We start from the raw sequence: 21,600 nt of genomic DNA on the forward strand, positions 1-21,600 counted from the left end.
ATTAAAATGCGTTTGGGAAAGGATTATATTCTCTATTGTGCTTTTATCATCTCAGAGACGGATTTATTTTCTGCCTATTTTTATTTCTAAAAATTTTCCCTCTACCGTAGATTCCTTAGCTTTGACACATCCACTTGTTAATCGACCAATTCAATTATTGAACCTACTCTCTCAAAGACCAAACTTTCTGATGATAAACATTTCATCCCAAATGCCATATAATAAAAACAGTGAATCTCACCTTCTTCCTGTCTCCTTCTCTTTGTTTAGTCAAGTGACGCTCAAACAGACTCGTCCCCATTCACCCACAAACCCGTCTCCAAATGTCAAAAATGCCCTCAGCACCAATTATCAATTTATCTACCACCATCCCATGCAACAGAAACAAAAGTCACTCATCCAACACGATGGCACTTTCGTAATAATATTGCTAAACGAGACTGTTAACAATGGCATCGAAGATCCTGCACTCTCTCTCTCTCTTTCCTTTTCCTTTGTCTCCATTATAAGCTACGGCACTTCTCTCTCTCTCTCTCTCTCTCTCTCTGCGCAGAGCTCTCATTCTTCAATTCTCACGCATTCACGTACTCCCTTCGCCTTTCTACTCTCTCGCTCTTGGCTCCGCTCGAAACATGGCGGTTTCCGGCGAACACCGACCTCTCTGTGGCTCTCTTCCTCACGAGCTCACCTCCAAGACTCCCTTCCCCAGCCTCAAGCTCTACCTCCTCATCGGAATCCTCAGCCTCTCTGCGCTTTCCATCGCTCTCCTCATATACCTCTGCGTCCGCCTCAGCCGGACCTCGAAGACATGCAAAACGCTTGTGAAAGGGACGAATTCACCGGCATCAATTGGACCTTCCTACGAGGTTTTTCTAAGTTTTCGAGGACTAGACACTCGTCATGAATTCACTGATTTTCTTTACCATGGCATGGTTAAGGCCGGGATCCTCGTCTTTAGGGACAATGAATCCCTCCATGTCGGTAAAAGAATTGGCCATGAACTTCTACAAGCAATCGAGAACTCCAAGATCTACATTCCCATATTCTCCAAGAATTATGCTTCGAGTCACTGGTGCCTCCGAGAGCTTGCATACATGGTTGAGTGCACCTCCAAATCAGATGAGAATAAAGAGATTTTGCCCATTTTCTTGGATGTGGAGCCTGATGATGTCAAGCTCAAAACAGACTTATACAGCAAAGCTCTTTCAAAGCACCAGAAAAAGTTTTGCACTGAAGTTGAATCATGGAAAAAGGCTCTTGTTGAGGTGGACGAGATAAAGGGATGGAACTGGAAGAAAGATGAAAGGTAAATGTCTCAAACTTTTCAACTGTCATCTGTAGATGTCATTTTCCTCCCTAATCAGTTTACTTGTCGTATTGTTGGTGAAAATATTCATCTGGCCGATCCTATATAGTGTAAATCGTGGTCGTGGCCATGGCTGCAACTTCTACCAACCACAGTGGCCGATATCGGTTCTATCGCAGCAATAGTTTCGGTCCATGGTGCTATTGCGGTGGTAGCACACCCTACTCATCCTGATTCTGCTTCTCCTCTCACACTCAGTCTTTGACACGGTAGCCATGAACAGTAACAGATCTCCTAGCCGTTCCACCAAGCCACCGCCAGCCACCACAGCAACTCGACGGTTAGTCCCTGCCACTTCTTCGTTGCCAGCTAGCACCAAGCCGCCAGAAGCTGCGGCTCAGCCATCCGACCCCCACCATTTCTCCTTCTCACTCACGGTGATGAGTCGGATCTGGGCTCGGGACGCCAGTTCTGATGCCACCAAGCCCAGATCCGGCCTCACCGACCTTGGGTGACGCCAAATCTGGTATTGCCCAAGGCCGGTTACGCCATCCCTGGCGGTCGCAAGGCCACGACCCACGTGATGTGGAGTATTGAGGCAAGGCCAAAATGAGCGGGTTGATGGGTCGTGATGGACAACGGCGCTAGAATGCCACGGTGATGGCCCAGGGAGGTGAGTGATGTCAATGGCGGTGTGGTAGTGGCAGGGGCCGACGGTGTGGTGACTAAAATTGGGGGAACGTAGATAGATTGGGAAAAATCCGGATTGTTTTGGCTTCTATATTTCTTTGCGTAATTTCTGCCAATTGTAAGGGCAATTTTGTCACTTAGGGAGTAGTTTTACAACATAAAATTTATTACTAACATAGTTGTTCTGTTGTGGCAGCCAAGTAGATTTGACACAATCTATAATTCAATTTGTGTCGAATAAGCTGAACGTCGGATTTAAAAAAAATGTGACTGAACATCTAGTTGGAGTTGATGATCGTGTTGAAGCTATAATCAAAATGTTGCATGTGGAATCCGATAGCGTACAATTCCTCGGAATCCACGGAATGGGTGGGATTGGCAAAACAACACTTGCCAAGATCATCTTCAACCAACTGTCTTCTCACTTCCGAGGCTGCAATTTCCTTTCGGATATCGGAGAGTCATCACGACGTCATGGTCTAGTACATTTGCAAAAACAGTTAATATCCAAGTTCCACGATTCTTGCTCTATCCTCGACAAAATTCACGACGTGGATGATGGGATCGACATGATTAAGAGAGTACTTTGCAATAAAAAAGTTCTCCTTGTTCTTGACGACGTGGATGAGAAAGAGCAACTCAAAAGTCTAGCAGAAAAAGGTAATTGGTTCGGTTTCGGTAGTAAGATTATCATAACTACTAGGGACCAAAGTGTCCTAATGATTGAGGGAGAAGCAATAGATGAAGGCCCTGTAAAAAAGTTTACAAATGTTTGGACTTATGAAGCACATGCAATGGAATTTGATCATGCTCTTAAGCTTTTTAGTAGGCATGCTTTTAGAAGAGACTCTCCACCATACCATTATGTCTCCCTTTCAAAAGCAATTGTCTCTACTTTGGGAAAGCTTCCATTGGCTCTTGAGATTACAGGTTCATCCCTTAACGGTAAATCTAAAAAAATATGGATAGACACATTGAAGAAGCTAGAAGAAGCTCCTCCCATGGGAGTCCAAAAAAAATTGATGGTATCTTACGAAAGGTTAGATCATGCACAAAAGCAAGTATTTCTGGATATAGCTTCTTTTTTTTTGTTGATTGGGACAAAACATACCCTCTATACATGTGGGATGAATGTGGATATTACCCACACGATTCCCTTGAAGTCCTCTCTCTCATGTCCTTGATAAAAATCAAAGACAACAATACTTTCTGGATGCATGATCAAGTGCGGGACCTCGGAAGGGAGATTCTCCGTCAAGAGAATTTCAATGATCCCTGCGATCGTAGCAGAGTGTGGAATCATGAGGAAGCCCTGAGCATTCTGCAGCTGAAAGAGGTACAATAAGGGAATAGTAATTTTATTTCCTATGAATTGTTGCGTACTATTCTTGCAAAAGGAAAAATTAATCGCTATTAGTACTTAAAATTGTTTGCTTTTGACCTTCACATGTGGACTTCTTGGTGTTTCCATTGTCAGGGAAGTCGGAAAATAGAAGCACTGTCTGTAGGATATCATGGAAATGAACACATTATTCTAAAGCGTGATGAATTTGCTAATTTGCGGAACCTGAGGTTCTTTCGGGGGGATAGGGTGTTATTTGTTGGAGACTTCAATAATCTTCTCTTCAATTTAAGATGGCTTTGTTGGAGAAATTGCCATTCCAAGTTTGAATCAACAAACTTTCATCTGACTAATTTAATCGTTCTTGACCTTTCACATAGCGGTATTTCAGAGGAATGGAATGGCTGGAACCAAATTAGAGTATGATACAAGTCCCACTCCTTGCATACGAATATCGTTTCTTTTGTCAATTTTTTCCTATAGATCATTTCTTAATATATATTTTATCAAATTGTTTTGCTGCAGGCAAGTAAACTAAAAGTACTAGATCTCAGCTTCTGCTACCACTTAAGGAGAACACCTGATTTATCTGCGTGGGTGTCCTTGGAGAGATTGATTCTTATGGGCTGTAGCCAATTAATTGAAATTAACCCATCCATTGGTAAATTAAAGCTCCTAACTTCTTTGAACTTGGGGGGATGTGAGTCTCTACGAGAGTTGCCTAAAGAAATAGGATGTCTACAAGCTTTGACAGAGATTGTCATGCCTAATACGCTACATGAACTTCCGGAGACGTTTGGTAATTTGCGGTCACTGTTGACCCTCAATGTATCATATAGGGAGATCAAAAAATTGCCATACTCGATTGGAGGGCTGGTGAAACTTACGCGGTTGAATTTATCTATATGTAAATACATAAAGGAACTTCCAGATTCGATTGGGAAATTACAATCATTGGATGAGTTGGATTTGTCATTGACAAGTATTGGTCACCTACCTGATTCAATCGGCAATCTAAAGCAACTAAAAGTACTAAGGATGAGCGGCATAAGAGGGATAACAAAATTACCAAGTGCGATTGGGCTGGTGGAGAAGCTTGAAGAGTTAGATGCTCGAGGATGTTGGAACTTGACCGGTGAAATCCCTGAAGAAATTGGGAGACTGTCCTGTTTGAGAATCCTAGACTTGTCAGACACACGTATATCTGGATTACCCACCACAGTGAGTCACCTCTCTAATCTCCAAATACTTAAGCTAGAAAAATGTCCCGAGCTGAAACAATTGCTAGAGCTTCCCCCAAGTTTGACTTGGCTGATATGGAGCCCTTTTTATTTCGGGTATTCCTCCTTGATAGCCCTCCCCTTCCCCACTAGAATTGATGCCCTATCTCAACAGGGAACACTTGTCACCACTCTTTCCACTAGCATCGGTACCCTATCCCTGCTTAAAACACTATCATTGTCTTGCAAATACGTGCAATTCCTCCCCCGGCTCCCGTCAAGTTTAAGAGAGTTACAACTTCGAGATCTAGAGACCACACGATCGCCGGATTTTTCCAATTTGAAAAACTTGTCATTCTTGGAATTCTATCAGTGTTCGCTAAAACTCTCGAGTATATTTGATGCGGAGTCGGAGGAACTCCGTGTGGTGCTCTGTAAGCTTAGAAAACTGGACTCACCGTCGCAGCCAGAAATGAAAAGATTGAGAATATTAGTGATGGATGATTGTGAGTTCCTTCTGGAAGTACTTGATCTGTCGTGCATGAAGAATCTATGCGAGGTAAGTCTGAGATTTTGCCGTTCATTAGTCGAGATTCGTGGCCTTGAAGAATTGAGATCCCTTCGCTCCCTATCAGTCATCCGTTGCCCTTCCATGGAGAGGATGTCAGACCTATCGAAATTGAAAGAGCTACGGAAGCTCAAGGTAATAAATTGTCGTAATCTAAAAAGAGTGCAAGGTCTAAACCACTTGGGGCCTTTAAAGGAGCGGAGAATCTATGATAATGGAGAGTTTGGAGGTGATACCTCAAATGTTGCCGCCGCACCCGCCGTCATACACAGAATTCCCATTGGCGGCTTCGATTCCTAGATTCGCTGCATGCTTCGGCGGGTCGCCGCGGCCTCCACCCCTACTTCCGCCTCCGCCATCGCCTCTAGGAGCCCCATCGGTGCTGGTTGGAATATGGCAACACCAAGTTTCGCACCATAACTTGCAACTGGTAATTCTAAATTGTATGCCAAATGCTTGCGCAATTGCCTCTTTCCCTGTTCGAATCTGGATATGAAGTTTCGTTACGGTGATTTGATGGGTGAAGTTTCTGGCGTTGAGCTAAATGGGCATACTGTGCGAATGGACATCTTAGTTTTGATTTGATTTGATTTGGTGTGCAGACGGTGGTAAAAACCTCACATTTCAAGAGAAGTTTGTGTTCACGCTCGTTGAAGGGCATAGGGAGTTGAATCTTGACGGTGTGGAACGGCAATATCCTCACTTTGGGCATGTACGATCCGTTGAATCTATTCCTCTTTTCTTTTGCATGTAGAATTATGGATAAGGTTCAAAAGCAAAATACAAAAAAGAAAAAAATGTTAGAAGATAAAGTACATTAGATGACCTTTGTGTAAGAAGAGTGGTGTGGTTTCTCAAATTCACTCATTTGCAATAATAATGCTAGGTTCTAACTTTGCTTTCAAAATTACATGCTGACTGCCAAATTATTGTTGTTGTCATCGTCATTATCATCATTAGTAGGTTTGATGGCTTGACCAATTTGCTGGAAACTTGGGTGCTTCATAATAGTGGCTGCATTTTCCATGTCCATTTTAGTTAGTCATTTGTGTGTTAGGGCTTGGCATGTCATATTTGCCAACTTTTATTGTTTTATTGTCTATGGATATACTATATTTTGTTTTCAGGTGAAATATGAGCTATTTGAGAATATTGGGAGTATTTATTCCTTTCAGAAGTAAAATTCTTGCACAATTTAGTTGTCCCAGTAGTGACCATTGCTGGCAATACACTAGTTCTTCTAGCTAGATTCTAATATGGTCAATTTTGTAATGGACCAAGTAGAATACTTGTCTTGGTGTGAGAACAAGCCCTTGGATTTTTCCTTTTTATTTTCAAGAATATAATTGGGCACTTACTAATATTTGATCCGACAACTTTGAGATTGAAATATATTGATATGTCCAACCAATTATGTAAGAATGACATGGACTATTTCCTGCAGCTGAAGTAATGGAGTCTTTACCTATTCCCAAGGGTGTGGGATGGGTGTTGTTCAGAATCCTACATACTGCCAGGTAAACTTCAGTTCCTAAGCATCCTTTTGTGGGTCATGGTAAGCTGAACTAATGTGGGATTTCCAAATTGTTGGAAATCATGTCACCCATGCATGTGCTATTGGAGCACTCATCTGAGTATTTTAGTATACTGTGGTACTAGTGAGTACTATGATTGGAAGGACAAATTAGATTTGTGCTATGTTTTGTTCTCAGATGGCTTATGTACGAAAAAGAGTTCGACACGAGCCATGTGGAATTCGTGAGAGATGGAGCAAAATGGTTGGTAGAGAACATAGAAATTAAACTTGGTAGGATTCGTCCCTTTTTATTATTATGATGCAATCTTAGTGAGAAAGCTCTTTTTCTCTTTTCTTTTTCTCTTTTTTGTTTGTGTGTGTTTGGTGGTTTGCTTCATTTTCATCTTATCTTCACCTTTTACCAAGACTCACTGATTTATAGTGTACTTCATGATGTTTCCTAATCGTTACCCAGAAACCATGTTAGGATATATTTCTCTATTAGGTAGCTACCTTTTCTATTACCACCAATTTTTACTTGCAGCTTCACTACAAGCAAATGTTATTTTTCCTAGGCATGGCAACAAATGCATACTTTCATCTTATTTGATTTTCTCCTTGCCGACACATGAGTCGTAGTATGGTGCTGTAATAACTGTCAACATGAACACATGATATTCGGTTGATCTCTAAAGACATGGTTGTGTAAGAAAACGCTCAAGCATATGTTGCTATCAGGCTTTTTGAGCACTACACAGGTTCAATTTTCACTAAACCTCCCTCTTGAGAAATAGTGCAACTTGATCATCTATTTTCTTTCTTCTTCTGCAACTTGTAGATTATTACATGTCTGAGATTGAGATGCAATCTTGCATGACATAGTCTGTGCTATTCGATGCATGAATTGATTACCTGTCTGTTACCTCATATGATCATTTGATCCCATCCCATCGTATCTTCCTCGAAAGCTGGGTAAGAAATTGATTTGACGTATGACAAACTTCCCCATCAAAGTTAAGGATGACCATGTTTCATTGCTGAATTGCCATCTTAGACCTAAACTAGTGTTGGTGATTTTGCCCGGATTTCACATCGTTGCATTCTCATATGAAGTCTAGGTTCAAGAAATTGACACTACGGTAAAGCTGCAAGAAATTATTCTTGTTGAGGGCTTGAAACTCGAAGATGTACCCATAGGAGTGTGTACAGTCCATGTCTGCCTTTGAGATTACTTGGTGCAGAAGGATCACGTATAAGATGCATCCTTATCAAATAACTTCTCCGAGTTTTGTTCTTTTTTAGGGGAATTAATTAGACGACTGTTTTATCTACGATCATCATTATCATCATCACACGAGATCAGCTTATCCCTGATTGGTTACCATAGAGGTGTCAATTGAAGATTCTTCTGTTGTTTTCGTGACTTTGCATGTGATAATGCCAAGTGCTAACAATATTTCTTTTTTTTTTCTAGGGGAGTAGGAGTTATCAAAAGTGCCAAGTGAGAAAGGCATTGCACGCACGTTCTCCTCAGAATTCAAATTTACTTTGACGGGACACGTTTTGCAGAGATTGTGGAACTTTAGCGATCATTTGAATATGTAATATTACTATAGGCAAAGCAGAGGCTATGGTTATGTTTACATAGATAATGTTATGCTTTCAAAATAAGACTCATTTGGATTGTTTCTCATGTTTCTTCTTTTCTGTTAATAAAGAGCTGCTGAGGATTGACTTCATTTGAACATATACTTGATGAGGCCCGCTGAAATTGGTTATAGTGACTCATGAACAGAAGCCTTTGAGAATCTGTTTGGCTATTTGAGAGCAGTTCTCTCCGGTAGAATTGTCCATGACAAGGGCAAAAAAAATCATTTTTTCAAGTCTTTCCTATATTTATTTGCAAATATTTTTGTACATGACAGGCGTTTCTGGTGTGGTTTTAGATTGATTAGGCATTAGGATATGCCATTCTCTAGTGTTCTCTTGGTTGAGGTCTTATGGGGGCTGAAGTTTGCTTATATCACTGCAGTTTGATTTTTTTTTCCTTCTTTTACAGTCCGGTATCTTCTGCGTTCTTGTGAACTATTTGATTGAGCTAATAGGGGTCTACTCTGACTATGTCCAAGTTTGGCTTGGTCTTACTAGTCATTTCCTGATTCACATTACCCTTTTACTATAACGATACCCGAAGATAGTGTTGCTCAAAGTTTTATCCAGGCTACTTTTTCTGCACCTTCAACAAGTAGCTTCTTTACATGTCCACTGTTGAAATATTGCGCCAACCTAATTTTCTCTCTTCTTTTATACTTCACTAGCTGCATCTTCTTGTTTTGTTCGGAAACCTTCATACAATCACAGGAGCACTTGGCACTCGCTGGTTATGTGAAGATACAACCATAACTATGATTTTGTGTTAATAGAGAAAATATTTAAACAGGATGACTTTTTGTTTATATCTTCTCGATGGTCCTAATTTTGTACATCTTACTATATTATCCTGTCAAAAAATTTTATAAGCATTCCAAAATAGGCGTGGCCGACAATACTCTTTGTATAACACAGGAGCAATGCATATTTTCATAGATTCCCTGTTTTTAGTTTCATATGTTTGATGTTATTTCTCAATGCAAAATCTCATTTCACTCGCTATTATGTCACAAAGTAAATGTTATTTCAATTAAGCAATGCATGAATTGCCTTTCGTTTCTGCAGGACCTTGCTAACTGTCTAAAAGGCTGCAGGTTTCTCCCAAAAGTAAATATTGATCTCGTGGATTACAGAAACTCAACCTACAAGGAAAGATTTGCTAACTTGCAGAACCTAGTCCTTATTATGGTTAGTTTTGTATATGTTGTTGATTTTGGATCCTTGTCTTTTGCAGCTTTGTGATGCTAACTCTTTTTATGTCCCTCTAGTTTGAGCAAGACACTGTGTTGATACCAAAGGAAACATCCTAGTTCGTATACTATCTAGATGAAACTTTTGATACTATTTTGTCTACCCAGGAGGTAATTGCTGCGTTACCTTGAAATGCAGTTATCAGTGTCTTTATCGATGCCATTGAATCATGGCGATTTTGGGTGATACTAATGGTCGCTGAAAAGCTGCGGTAAAGTATTTATGGTGGATGAGGGTGGAATCTCCTTGTGGTTCAGAAAGCATGCATTTTGAAAGGTTCCATTCTTTTGAGATTATTTTCTGTCCTCAAACTGATTCCATAATTAAGAATTTGCTCGAGGACTTGCACGCACATAAATATGTGAAAAATCAAGGGTGTAGAATATATAAAATCTCTGGTAACATTGATATTGACTTGGAATCAACTTGTTTTATTGCACTTTGCACAGTCAACCAAGAAATGTAACAAAGAACAAGCTGAAACATTTTCTAAGCCCTAGATATGAATGATTAACCATGTTGAAAGTAATACTGAGGATTGTGAAAGCATTATCTTTACCGAGCTCTTACTCTACAATCTTAGGGTGTAGGAGGTGTATATCCATGACATGGTCTGGAATTACTTTTGGTAGTGATTTATGATTTTCATTTCATCATTGAGCATTAACTATTGACAAGTCGATAATCGAAGGAAAATTGCATTTACACGAGAAAAATGGACAAAAGAGAATGGGCGAACGAACATATTGTGATATTGTGTTGTCGCTGTGGTGTAAGCTCGTCATAACATGCTTTTACCCTTACTCTGCTACAATTTGCATCCTTTTACCATTAGGACTGGATTGGATTGAAAAAAAAAAACAGAAATGTATCTAATCGATGCATTTCCTGCAGACCGAGCTTTACACCAAGGATTGGATTGGATTGAAGACCTTAGATGAAGCTGGGAAAGTCAAATTCATCAATGTCTCTAGGAACCATCTCCAGATCTCTCTTGCTGACATGCAAAAATATATAGTACCTTACTTGGTGGATGATGCAGCTTTAGCAAACAAAATGGCAACAAGAATGGCTTCTAGTAGTTGGACCCCATGGGTTCAGGGTTTGTATCGAAGAATGTTGAGGCGAAGATTGGTTAGGCTGTTTGAGGATTGGCCACTACTCTTGGCAGTTACCTTTAGCTTCTGCTTAAAAATGTAAGATTATGACATACAATGTGATTTGAGAGATTGATTCAGGCAGAAACTGAGACGGTCAATGCAAATGAACTCCATATAGATTTTGATTTACATGTGACCTAAAGATAAAGCAGTTAGGACTCGATCATTTGCAAAATATGCACAATGTAACTGGGCTCTTACACCTACCATGTGAGTTAACCATTTTCACTGTGGCATATACTCTATCAACAAATATAGGTGGACCAAATCAATGGTTGAATTTTCATTTACCTTAATGTACTATACACATAGGTAAATGACCCAATAGATGATAGGATTTATACTACACAAATAAATAAAATATATGATCTGATTAAAGATCATATTACAATTTACTTATATGCATTATAAGCTATAGTATACTATATGTCCATTTAAATTTTGCATGCATTAGCTAATTCCAGTTTCTTGGTAATTCCTCTGCTTCTCCATGCAAATTTATTTTATGATTGTTGGCTCTTTCTAGCATCCAATTTTCAGTTCCTAACATGATAATGTTCTTATGGTGTTTCGAAATAATCCTCCTAAATTATGCTATGTAATTTGTTAATTTGGATATCGATGTAAGAGACAATAAACAAGTTAAATTTGTAATTGGAGTTTTGATATGATTTGTTAGTAACACAAGTGGCAACAAATCGAAGTCATCTACTAACTATTCGATATCAAGCTGGTGTAGTTTCGTATCTCCATCTTCCGAGTTATCAGTCAACCCATCAAATGTATGCGCACTAAGAAACTTACACATGAAACACACGATATTAGTCCAACAAGATAAACAAGTAGTCATGAATGAAAGTTAAATCAGCATTCAGCACCCATAAACCTTCCATGATATGATGGTATCCAGCAAAGACTGCATGAGACTACAAACTGACATCAAGTTTCCACTCGTAATTTGCATGCAAACCTCCTGGATAAGGCAAGAAACATAACGACGCATATATCACAATTCCAAGCGGGGAAATTTAAGAGAGAAATTGAAATCAAGAATTGTGAAGAATCGCCATTGGGAAACTCACAAGTACCTGACATAGATGTCGATGGTTTTGCTGTTCCATGATCTGTTATGTGCCAACTAAACTATTTCTTACCACCACCAGCCTGGAACTCTTGTTAGTTGCTGCTTTGGCAATATATTCAGGGGTTTCCTATTGCACGGATGACAATAATATACACATTGTATAAGTGACATATACAGATCGTAAAATGAACACTAAAATGCAATTTGCCCGACAAGAAGTACCAATCTCATTCTAGCATAGAGAGCAAACTTCATCCATCTAATAAAAATTTATACAAATCTCTTCCAAAATTGCAGTACCATAAGACATTACCCGTTTTTTAGGAAAGGAAAGCATCAACTTGCTTCCAACAATGGGCAAAAACAGCATCTACAAGTCAGGACTTGCTCAATAAATAGGGTTCTTACATCCACCATCATTTAGCTCCATGTCGGGAGGCAGACAACTCTCAACGGCTGTTTGAAGTTCCTCAAACCCAGGACCATGGTTGGCATTTTAAAGTTGCCAAGGAACCTGTGCTGGAGATTTACAGAGACTTGTGTAGAGCATGTCTTAGGCTTGAACGCCAGATTGGGGGATTGAAGTGTGCATTTGCTTTCCTGTCATCCATTGCAATTATGGTTGTTAATCAGGCCGAAATTCTTAACAGATCCGTATAAGCACGCTGGTGCTTTTGTTTATCTAATTGATTTCATGAATAGGATGATGCAACACCATTAGCACATCTGTAAAGTTATATGAGACTAATTGGGCATAAGCAGCAGGGGCATGGCAACACACTACCGTTGATTTACAACACTACCACCAACAGTTTAAAAATGATCACAAAGATCTAAAAATTTGCACATCGCTAGGGCAATCAATGGCTTATGAAGTGAGTTAAAGGGAGTACTATTCATCCATCAAAAGTTGCATCTGAAGACATCTCTTTGCTAGAGCAATGTGTGACATTACACCTTCACATACATTAAAAGAAGGTAAATTCTAGGTGCTCAGTACTCAAATATATCAAGATGACATACCTTCCTCTTAGCAGGTATAGATAGATTCTTAGCTGGCTTAAAGAAGGATTCTAATCTGTAGAAAATAAATGAGGAATCATCGGATGTGTTGAGAGAAAGAATAATAATTTCTACTCATTTAAAAAGAGAAAAAGATACAATATATATAGGGAAGAGATGGACCTCAACCCTAAGACAACTAGATAAATAAACTAGGCCCAACTAATTAGGCCCAATAATATTAACAATAAACATAAAGAGACTTTAACACTCCCCCTCAAGTTGGAGCATAGATATTAGACATGCCCAACTTGCAGAGAATGGTATGAAACGTGCGCCCGTTCAAGCCTTTGGTGAAGATGTCAGCAAGCTGATCCTTAGAGACAACGAAGGACAAGTTGATGAGGTTGTAGTCCAATTTTTCCTTTATAAAATGACGATCAATCTCCACGTGCTTGGTGCGATCATGTTGTACCGGATTATGAGCAATGCTTATAGCAAACTTGCTGTCACAATAAAGTCGCATTGGCTGTGGAACAACAACTCCGAGATCAGCGAGAAGGGTCTTAAGCCAAAGTAGTTCACAAACTCCTTGAGCCATAGCACGAAATTCTGCCTCGGCACTTGAGCGGGAAACCACAGCTTGCTTTTTACTGCGCCAGGTGACTAGGTTACCTCCAACAAGATTACAGTAATCGGAAGTAGATCGTCTATCATCCAAAGATCCAGCCCAATCAGCATCCGTATAAGACTCCACAGAAAGATGACCATGGGGTGCAAATAAAATCCCTTTCCCTGGAGCAGATTTCAAATAACGAAGAATCCTATGAACCGCCTCAAGGTGCGAGGAGTATGGATCGTGCATGTATTGACTCACCAAGCTCACTGCATATGCTATATCAGGTCGAGTATGGGAGAGATAAATTAGGCGACCTACCAATCGTTGGTAACTTCCTTTATCAACGGGCTTTCCCTCTTTAGACTGCAAGTGGCCATTGGCCTCAATAGGGGTTTTAGCCGGCTTGCATCCAAGCATCCCAACCTCAGCCAAAAGATCCAGAATATACTTCAATTGGGAGAGAAATACTCCTTTTTCAGATCGAGCGACTTCGATACCTAGAAAATACCGAATAGCTCTTAGGTCTTTAATTTCAAATTCTCTCCCCAGATATTGTTTAAGACGAGAAATTTCGACTGCATCATTCCCCGTCACTACAATGTCATCGACGTATACAATGAGAACAACAACCTGAGTACCTGATTGTTTGATGAATAAGGTATGATCAGCATTACTCTGAGTATAACCAAAAACAATCATAGCCCTTTGAAATCGCCCAAACCAAGCTCTAGGGGACTGTTTTAAGCCATATAATGCCTTCTTGAGTTTGCACACTCGACCTTCTGTCTTCGGGCCAGAATAACCTGGGGGAATGTCCATATACACCTCTTCTTCAAGTTCCCCGTGAAGGAATGCATTCTTCACATCCAGTTGCTGTAAGTCCCATCCAAGATTGACAGCACATAAGATAAGAACTCTAATGTGTTCATCTTGGCAACCGGTGCGAATGTCTCAGTATAATCAAGGCCATAGGTTTGGGTGTACCCCTTGGCCACCAAACGAGCTTTGTAGCGGTCAATGGTTCCATCGGCCTTTTGTTTGACAACAAATACCCACTTGCATCCGACGGTACTTTTTTCTCGGGGAAGATGAACTAACTCCCAAGTATCATTTTTCTTAAGAGCTCTCAACTCTTCTAACATAGCCTCCTTCCACTTTTCGTTAGCTAGGGCCTCTTGCCATGTTTTGGGGACAGCTGTGGACACTAGAGATAAAGAAAAGGCATGGTAGGATGAAGACAATCTATCATATGACACAGCATTGGATATGGGATGCTGCGTACATGAACGTTTGCCTTTCCTAAGTGCAATTGGTAAGTCATTAGTTGTATCGTCATTATCAATAATTTGAGAGGAGGTGCCATCACCTGGAACTGCGGTTATAGGACTAGCAGGAGGAGATTGGTCGAAGAGTAGAGTAGTGATAGAGGGGGCTTCACGAAAATTCTGTCGGTGGAACACAATCAGGTACCGAAACTGTTCCTGAATCGGAGTGGCTTCTGCTAAATTTTTTGCATTGACAGAATCAGGATTTTTAGCACTAGTTGAGTCTACTGGAGCTGCTGGTGGGGCTGTGTTTTCTGTATTGGCAGTAGCTGTAGCATCTGATTTTTTACCAGAAATGTCAGAAATTAACTCCCCCTGCAAGGGTATCACATCCAAACTGGAGGACACATCTTCACCATGAGTAGACTCCCCCTAAAGATGTGTCCGCGAGTAAAACGGCTGAGACTCATGAAAGATAACATCCATGGAAATAAAATAGCGCCGAGTGGAAGGGCAATAGCACTTGTAGCCTTTCTGTGTGGGAGAATAGCCCAAAAAAATACACCTGATACTGCGAGGGGCAAGCTTACTGGCCGGGTGAAAAATACGAGCAAAACATTCACACCCAAACACCTTCGGAGGGACCAAAAACTTATGGGAACCAGTAAGAGCCTCAATAGGAGAGCGATATTGGAGAATGCGTGATGGGAGGCGATTGATCAAATAAGCTGCACTCAAAATAGCATCACTCCAATATTGAGCTGGAACATTCATGGCAAACATGAGGGAACGAGCCACCTCCAAGAGGTGGCGATTCTTGCGTTCCGCCACACCATTCTGCGCAGGAGTATTAACACAGCTCGTCTGATGGAGAATACCACGGTCATGTAAAAAAGCCTGAAAATCTGATCTGGTGTACTCTGTCCCATTGTCACTTCGAAGAATACGAAGCTTGCCATCAAATTGTGTCTGAATCATTGCCAAAAACTGCTGAAAGCATTGGAAAACATCACTCTTCTGTTGCAGTAAATAAACCCAAGTAGTGCGGGTACAACAATCAATAAATGTCACAAACCAACGGTGACCTGAAATGGAGGAAACACGGGCAGGGCCCCAAACATCCGAATGCACAAGAGCAAAAGGTGCATCACTTTTATTATTAATAGAAGAATAAGTGACACGAGTTTGTTTTGCTAGAACACAAGAATCGCAAAAGAAATTTTGACTACTGCATTTGTCAACTAAATCTGGAAAAATCTTCATTAAAGTTCCAAGCGGTGGATGTCCGAAACGGCGATGCCAAACATGGAGCTCAGATAGGGTAGCCAAGGGAGTTGGAGTGACAAGATGAGCTGATGGTGGTGAATCGAACACATATAAGCGCCCCTCTACTCTACCACGACCAATCTCCCGACCCGTTGCCAAGTCCTGAACAATACAATAAGATGGGAAAAAAACCACTTTGCACTTCAGATCACGAGTCAGGGAACCGATTGATAGGAGATTAGTGCAAACTGTAGGAACATGTAAAACAGATGATAGAGTAATATCACGGGTAATAGACGCCGAGCCCTGGCCGGTGATAGGGGCTAAAGAACCATCAGCAACAGTAACACAATCAGGTTTAGGAGGACGAGAATAATCAGCAAAAAATGTAATATCTCCGGTCATATGATGCGTGGCACCCGAATCAAGGATCCACGGTTGAGAAGATTTACATAAACCACCGAAAAAACTACCTGACTGTGCGAAATTAGAGGTCAAAGTGCCCAAGGCCGATGATGTGGAGGTGCCAGGGTTGTCTACGTTGCGTGCTAAGAGGAGGCGCAGACTAGTCAACTCAGCAGCAGATAAAGAGTCTGATGGAGCAGCTGGTTGCTGACCTGGGGCCTCACTTAAGTGCACCTGAGGCCCGGTACGACCCCGTCCGCGGCCACGGCCAGCATTGGAAGGGCGTCCGTGAAGTTTGTAACAAGTTTCACGGGTGTGACGTTCTTTTCCACAATAATCACACTTCACAATCTGTTTGTCATTGCCAGAACGACTGCGAGATTCGCTTCCAGCAATAGTATAAAGGGCAGAGCGCTCTGGGACAACGGGTTGATGCATCGCGCTCCGACGCTTCTCCTCTAGATGGATCACGGCATAGGATTGTTCCAAGGTCGGGAAAGGCACACGACACAAGATCTGGGCCCTAATCTGATCGTACTCCATATTAAGACCTGCTAGGAACTCAAAAACACGAAATTTGTCCACCCTTTTCCGAAAGGCAGCAGCATCAAGAGGGTTGGTAGGATGAAAATCATCATAAAAATCCAGTTCATGCCATAGACTACGTAACTCAGAATAATATTGAGATAAAGGACAGCTCCCTTTGCTTGGTTTCATGAATTTTTTGCTGGAGTTCATAGATTTGGGCATCATTGCCCACTTGAGAATAAGTGTCCTTAGCAGCCTCCCAAATCTTGGCTGCTGTGTCCAAAAATAAGTAGCCACGGGCGATAGAGTCAGTCATTGAATTGACAAGGTAAGCCATAACCAAGGCATTCTCGGAGATCCACTTGCGGATAGCATCATCTCCGGTAGTAGGTTGCACGCTCTCTCCGGTAAGGTAGCCGGTAAGACCACGTGAAACAATGGTAAGGTAGCAAGAGCGAGACCAAATCAGATAGTTGGAGCCATCTAACTTGATGGGATTTATTGGAAAAGAGGGATAAACACCAGGAGCACTATGGGTCAATTCTCCAAGAGAGTCCGAAGCTTTTTCTGTCTCTGACATGGTCTCAGATGATAGGTTGTATAAAAAAAAAGGATTTAGATCATATAAGGAATGATCCAGAAAATATCAAGGCTGGTCGGTAGCAAGGAGGCTCTCGGAAAGCACTGGACAGGGCATGGAGAGGTCTAGGCTATCACTGCACGATGCATGAAGGCTGCCGACAGCAATGGGAGGAAGAAGGGGCTGCCAACAGCAACAGTAGGGAGAAGAGTAGCAGCCGACAGGTACCGGAGGTTGCTGGAGATGGAGAGGCTACAGGTTGATAGCGAAGAGGAGGAACGTAGGGACGCAGGTTGCTGGGAAGAAGAAGACGGCAGCAGGTTTCAAAAGAAGGGGCGCTAGGTTACGGCTTCAGGCTCTGATACCATGTTGAGAGAAAGAATAATCATTTCTACTCCTTTGAAAAGAGAAAAAGATACAATATATATAGGGAAGAGATGGGCCTCAACCCTAAGACAACTAGATAAATAAACTAGGCCCAACTAATTAGGCCCAATAATATTAACAATAAACATAAAGAGACTTTAAAAGAAAGTGCATTTTGGAAGTCACTTTCATTTATTCACGCTTTAGTTACCGTGTGATGACTCATCCTTAGCTGCCTTAATCTTCTCTATCGTCTGCTGCACATGGTAAAACAACATTGAAAACATGTATGCTCTCTCCTCCAGAGGAAAAGAAGCAACTTCCTCGAGTAGGCAACTGACCAACACATTACTGAAGATAGAAGCCATACCTTTGTCACTCTGTCAATGTTGAACCCATTCTCATTCACTAGAAAGGACATTAAGCCCTTGAAAGGGAAAGAAAAATCAATTAGGAAATGAGTCAAGAATTCAAAAGTGAAATGTTGCAAGTAAATCCCAACATGGAAATGGCCCACTTCGTCATTTGGAGCAGTCCATTTTATCTCAGGTTGTTCTTCCGTAGAAACTATTGGTTCCTTAAAAAGCAGTCGAGCTTCGCCATAGGGCCAATTATCGGGTATCTGATACCTATTCAAAAAACAAGCAAACATTTCCTTAAGAAGGATAACTGAACTGAATAAAGACTTCCAAGTAATGCAAAGAACCTCCGGATCTTAAGGATAGAGAAAAGAATTTTGTTCGAGTGAGAGTGAAAGAATAGACAAAGCAGACATCATAATAGATAAAAGTATTATAGTAAATCAACACATGAAGTAGCATGGTTGATGCACTGATTGCCAGCCCAAATCTATTGGTGGCAAATGATCTTTCAGTTTCAAAGTGTTGATCAACTATTTCCGCTCCAGCTGAGTTTGAGAGATAATTCTTTTAAGTGAAGGAATCAGCAGCCAAGACAATTACAGTGAGAAACTTTGCTGCCTTATTTTGCTTACAAGTCGGGGGACAAGATAAGAGAATTGATCCATATCCAGATTCATCTCTTCCAAGATCTAAAAGTCATGAAAGTGAGAAAAAAAAATTTAAGCAATCGCAATGAATAAACTCTTCTAAGTACCCTGGAAATTTCAAATTCCATGACTGGAACTTTTCTTGAGCTGGGATCCATAAAATGGCGAAGAAATCTAGGAGCTCCAAAAGTAAGGGAATCCATATCTTCAGAAGCAACTGCATAAACCTGAAAAACAAAAATTACATCTAAAACACCATTCGTGATAGATGAATTCTGGTTACCGCACAACAATTAAGCAATGATAGGAATTCAAAGTCAGCGAAAATTCCTTGGACAAAGATGATTTAGTAAAGAACGTACCAAATGTAAATGACTACGCAGAAGAAGACATTAGACAAGTGAAAAAGCATAAGTTCAGTGGATCCCGTAAAAACTTCTTTCGAGGAAACAAGTGACTATGCCGAAGAAGACATTAGACAAGTGAACAAACATAAGCTCAGTGAACAAGGAAATTAAATCATGGAAACAAGAAGGTAATTTACATAGAGTTAAACGATTGGTTATCATGGGAAACAATGAACTATCCTAGATCAGAAGACGATCAAACAGGAAGATACTTGCCTTTCCAGCTTTGCAAAGTGCAGCCTAACATACAAAAACTGAATTTGATATCTGAACTTTTTGTTAGAAATATAAAAAAAAAAGAACAAACTTTTCAGACAGAATAGTAACCTCAACTAGTGGGACACCCATAAGTCTTAGTAGTCTTTTGCAATCTTCATTGTGCTGTTGTGTCACCTGCAAGGGTATCAAAGCCATGTACCACAAGTCCACACACCCAGTTAGCTACGTAGATAGGTTTTTCTGGAAAACAAAGACAAAATCAAACTTCACATCGAACAGGACAAAAAGATCGCACTGTAAGGAAGTGATCCAAAAAAAGACAAACCTTCACAGTTCTTTTACTGAATTTCTCTATGTCTTGCTTGTTCTGAGACTGCAGGCAATAAATACAGAGTTCACTAAGCCTTTTTGTACTCTCTGCGTGAGAGAGAGAGAGAGAGAGAGAGAGAGAGAGAGAGAGAGAGATGCACGTACCGCAATGGCTAATGCCAACTCCTCAGAGGCATCTGCCCCCTTCAAAAAACTGCTTAGAGACTCATTAAAGGTAACTAAACGTATTTATAGATACTTTAAAAAAACGAGAGAACAGAAGGCTACATAATAATAAAGTACCGTTTTGCAAGCTCTTGCTTCTTCAAATCAGGAGGTTTACCATCAAACACGTAGCTATCGAAGCATAATTCAGAGAAAGATGAGCTTCACTCTTCTTAGCATTCTATCCCAATGAAAACAAAGGAGGTAAAGAAAAAGACTTACACTGGCTGTATCCCCGCTTCCAACAGCCTAATCGTCCGGTAAAGCATGCCTTGCAGATGACTACACGAGAAGACAAATCAAAAAGCAGCTCCAAGTCAACACTTCCCAAGCATAAAGATCACATACATAAAACCGAGTCCAAGCGATAACATCTGAACCATCAAAACAGAAACTTGAGCAAAGTGGATTTTCATTTCCACAAAGTATTCCGATGCCAGTAGTAGTACCTGGTGACTTGACCAGCCTCATTGGTGAGCATCTGAGTCCCCTTCCTCCCAACCACAACCTGATCCACCAATCAAAGCCCAAAAAAAACCACCAACCACTCAAAATCCAAAATCCCAACTGACACCAAAACGCGCAATCAATCACAGGCATCAATCCATAAAAGCAAAGCACTTAACGAGGAACTGATAGATGCTCATGCTGGCATCGATGGCCATCCTCCGGCCAGAGTAGCTCTCCAGCTTTTGCTCCCTCATCGCCTTCGGGGCATTGTCCGCCAGTAGCTTCGTCAGCCCCTATCGAAATCAACGGACGATTCAATTAACAATCATATGGAAATGATCGGATTGAAGAAGACGGAGGTAAGGAACTACCTTGATGCCCATTTTCGGAGAGAGATCAAATTGCAGTTGAAATTGAGGATGAAATAGAATTCTAGGGTTCGAGCTCTTCCGTCTTCCCGCCTAATTTGGAGACCGGCGCGTGTGGGTGGAGAGCGTGGGAGTCGCAAGTGGGAACGCTGTTAATGTCCGAATTTAAACGATAAATAATAATTTAAGAGGGAAATTTGGAATCGATTCTCTTTATAGGTGCTCTTGGCCTATTTGGATTAGCAACCGTTATGACATGTCATGAAAGCACACCGCGATATGTACATATTAAACAATGGATCGTCATCCTAAGAGTTTCCAACGTCCCATTCATTTAAAAATAAATTTTAAATCAGAGATCCACTACTTTAAAAATGAAAGGCAAAATGACACTATAAGTGTCATAACTTGTGTACGGCGCTCACTTTAGTGCCAAAAGTTTTCGTCAGCTCACTTAAGTGCCAAATCGGAGAAAAAACGATCACTTAAGTGCCAAAAGTTTTTTTTGGATCACTTCAGTGCTAAAATTTTTGAAAAACGATCACTTAAGTGCCAATATCCGGCGAGCCACGTCAGCTTCAGAAATTAATAAAAAAAAAATGCCACGTCGGGTTTCCGGCGAAAAATTATGTACGGCACCGGAGTTAACACTTAAGTGATCGTTTTTCAAAAAATTTAGCACTTAAGTGATAAAAAAAAACTTATGACACCAAAGTGAGCACCATACATAAGTTATGGCACTTGTAGTGTTCTTTTGCCAAAAATGAAGAATATAAAGAGAAATCAGGATACATA

The 21,600-nt window shown here is 40.8% G+C and overlaps 3 protein-coding genes, 1 long non-coding RNA gene and 1 pseudogene across 5 annotated transcripts; 2 read left to right on the forward strand and 3 right to left on the reverse strand.

Moving 5' to 3' along the window:
- The first annotated feature begins 529 nt into the window (after positions 1-529).
- LOC115667959 (disease resistance protein RPV1-like) lies at positions 530-8,391 on the forward strand (annotated as a pseudogene).
- A 920-nt stretch (positions 8,392-9,311) lies between these two features.
- LOC130137630 (uncharacterized) lies at positions 9,312-10,989 on the forward strand. The gene is made up of 2 exons (XM_056309334.1): positions 9,312-9,480; positions 10,438-10,989. Exons 1-2 carry the CDS (start codon positions 9,334-9,336, stop codon positions 10,741-10,743), a joined length of 453 nt encoding a protein of 150 aa, XP_056165309.1. The 5' UTR covers positions 9,312-9,333; the 3' UTR covers positions 10,744-10,989.
- Positions 10,990-11,537: 548 nt separating this feature from the next.
- Positions 11,538-12,800, reverse strand: LOC130137634 (uncharacterized). Of its 2 annotated transcripts, none has more exons than XR_008815995.1 (3): positions 12,196-12,800; positions 11,792-11,914; positions 11,538-11,676 (listed from the first exon to the last, which is right to left on the reverse strand). It is a non-coding gene; the product is annotated as an uncharacterized LOC130137634 (long non-coding RNA). The 2 variants fall into 2 exon arrangements; XR_008815996.1 differs by having other exon boundaries at positions 11,786-11,914.
- Positions 12,801-15,966: 3,166 nt separating this feature from the next.
- LOC130137628 (uncharacterized) lies at positions 15,967-17,967 on the reverse strand. The gene is made up of 2 exons (XM_056309333.1): positions 16,413-17,967; positions 15,967-16,101 (listed from the first exon to the last, which is right to left on the reverse strand). The coding sequence occupies exons 1-2, from the start codon at positions 17,095-17,097 to the stop codon at positions 16,067-16,069; spliced, it is 720 nt and encodes a 239-aa protein (XP_056165308.1). The 5' UTR covers positions 17,098-17,967; the 3' UTR covers positions 15,967-16,066.
- Positions 17,968-18,776: 809 nt separating this feature from the next.
- Positions 18,777-21,212, reverse strand: LOC115666521 (flap endonuclease 1-like). Its single transcript, XM_056309172.1, has 11 exons — positions 20,809-21,212; positions 20,614-20,730; positions 20,437-20,495; positions 20,210-20,269; positions 20,066-20,119; positions 19,928-19,976; positions 19,779-19,826; positions 19,538-19,627; positions 19,451-19,474; positions 18,935-19,054; positions 18,777-18,869 (listed from the first exon to the last, which is right to left on the reverse strand). Exons 1-11 carry the CDS (start codon positions 20,818-20,820, stop codon positions 18,777-18,779), a joined length of 726 nt encoding a protein of 241 aa, XP_056165147.1. The 5' UTR covers positions 20,821-21,212.
- Between the last annotated feature and the right edge of the window lie 388 nt (positions 21,213-21,600).

The sequence above is a fragment of the Syzygium oleosum genome, unplaced genomic scaffold (assembly GCF_021117445.2).
Source record: "Syzygium oleosum isolate NSW1041296 unplaced genomic scaffold, Sole_v2.1 Sole_v2.03, whole genome shotgun sequence".
Lineage (NCBI taxonomy): Eukaryota > Viridiplantae > Streptophyta > Magnoliopsida > Myrtales > Myrtaceae > Syzygium > Syzygium oleosum.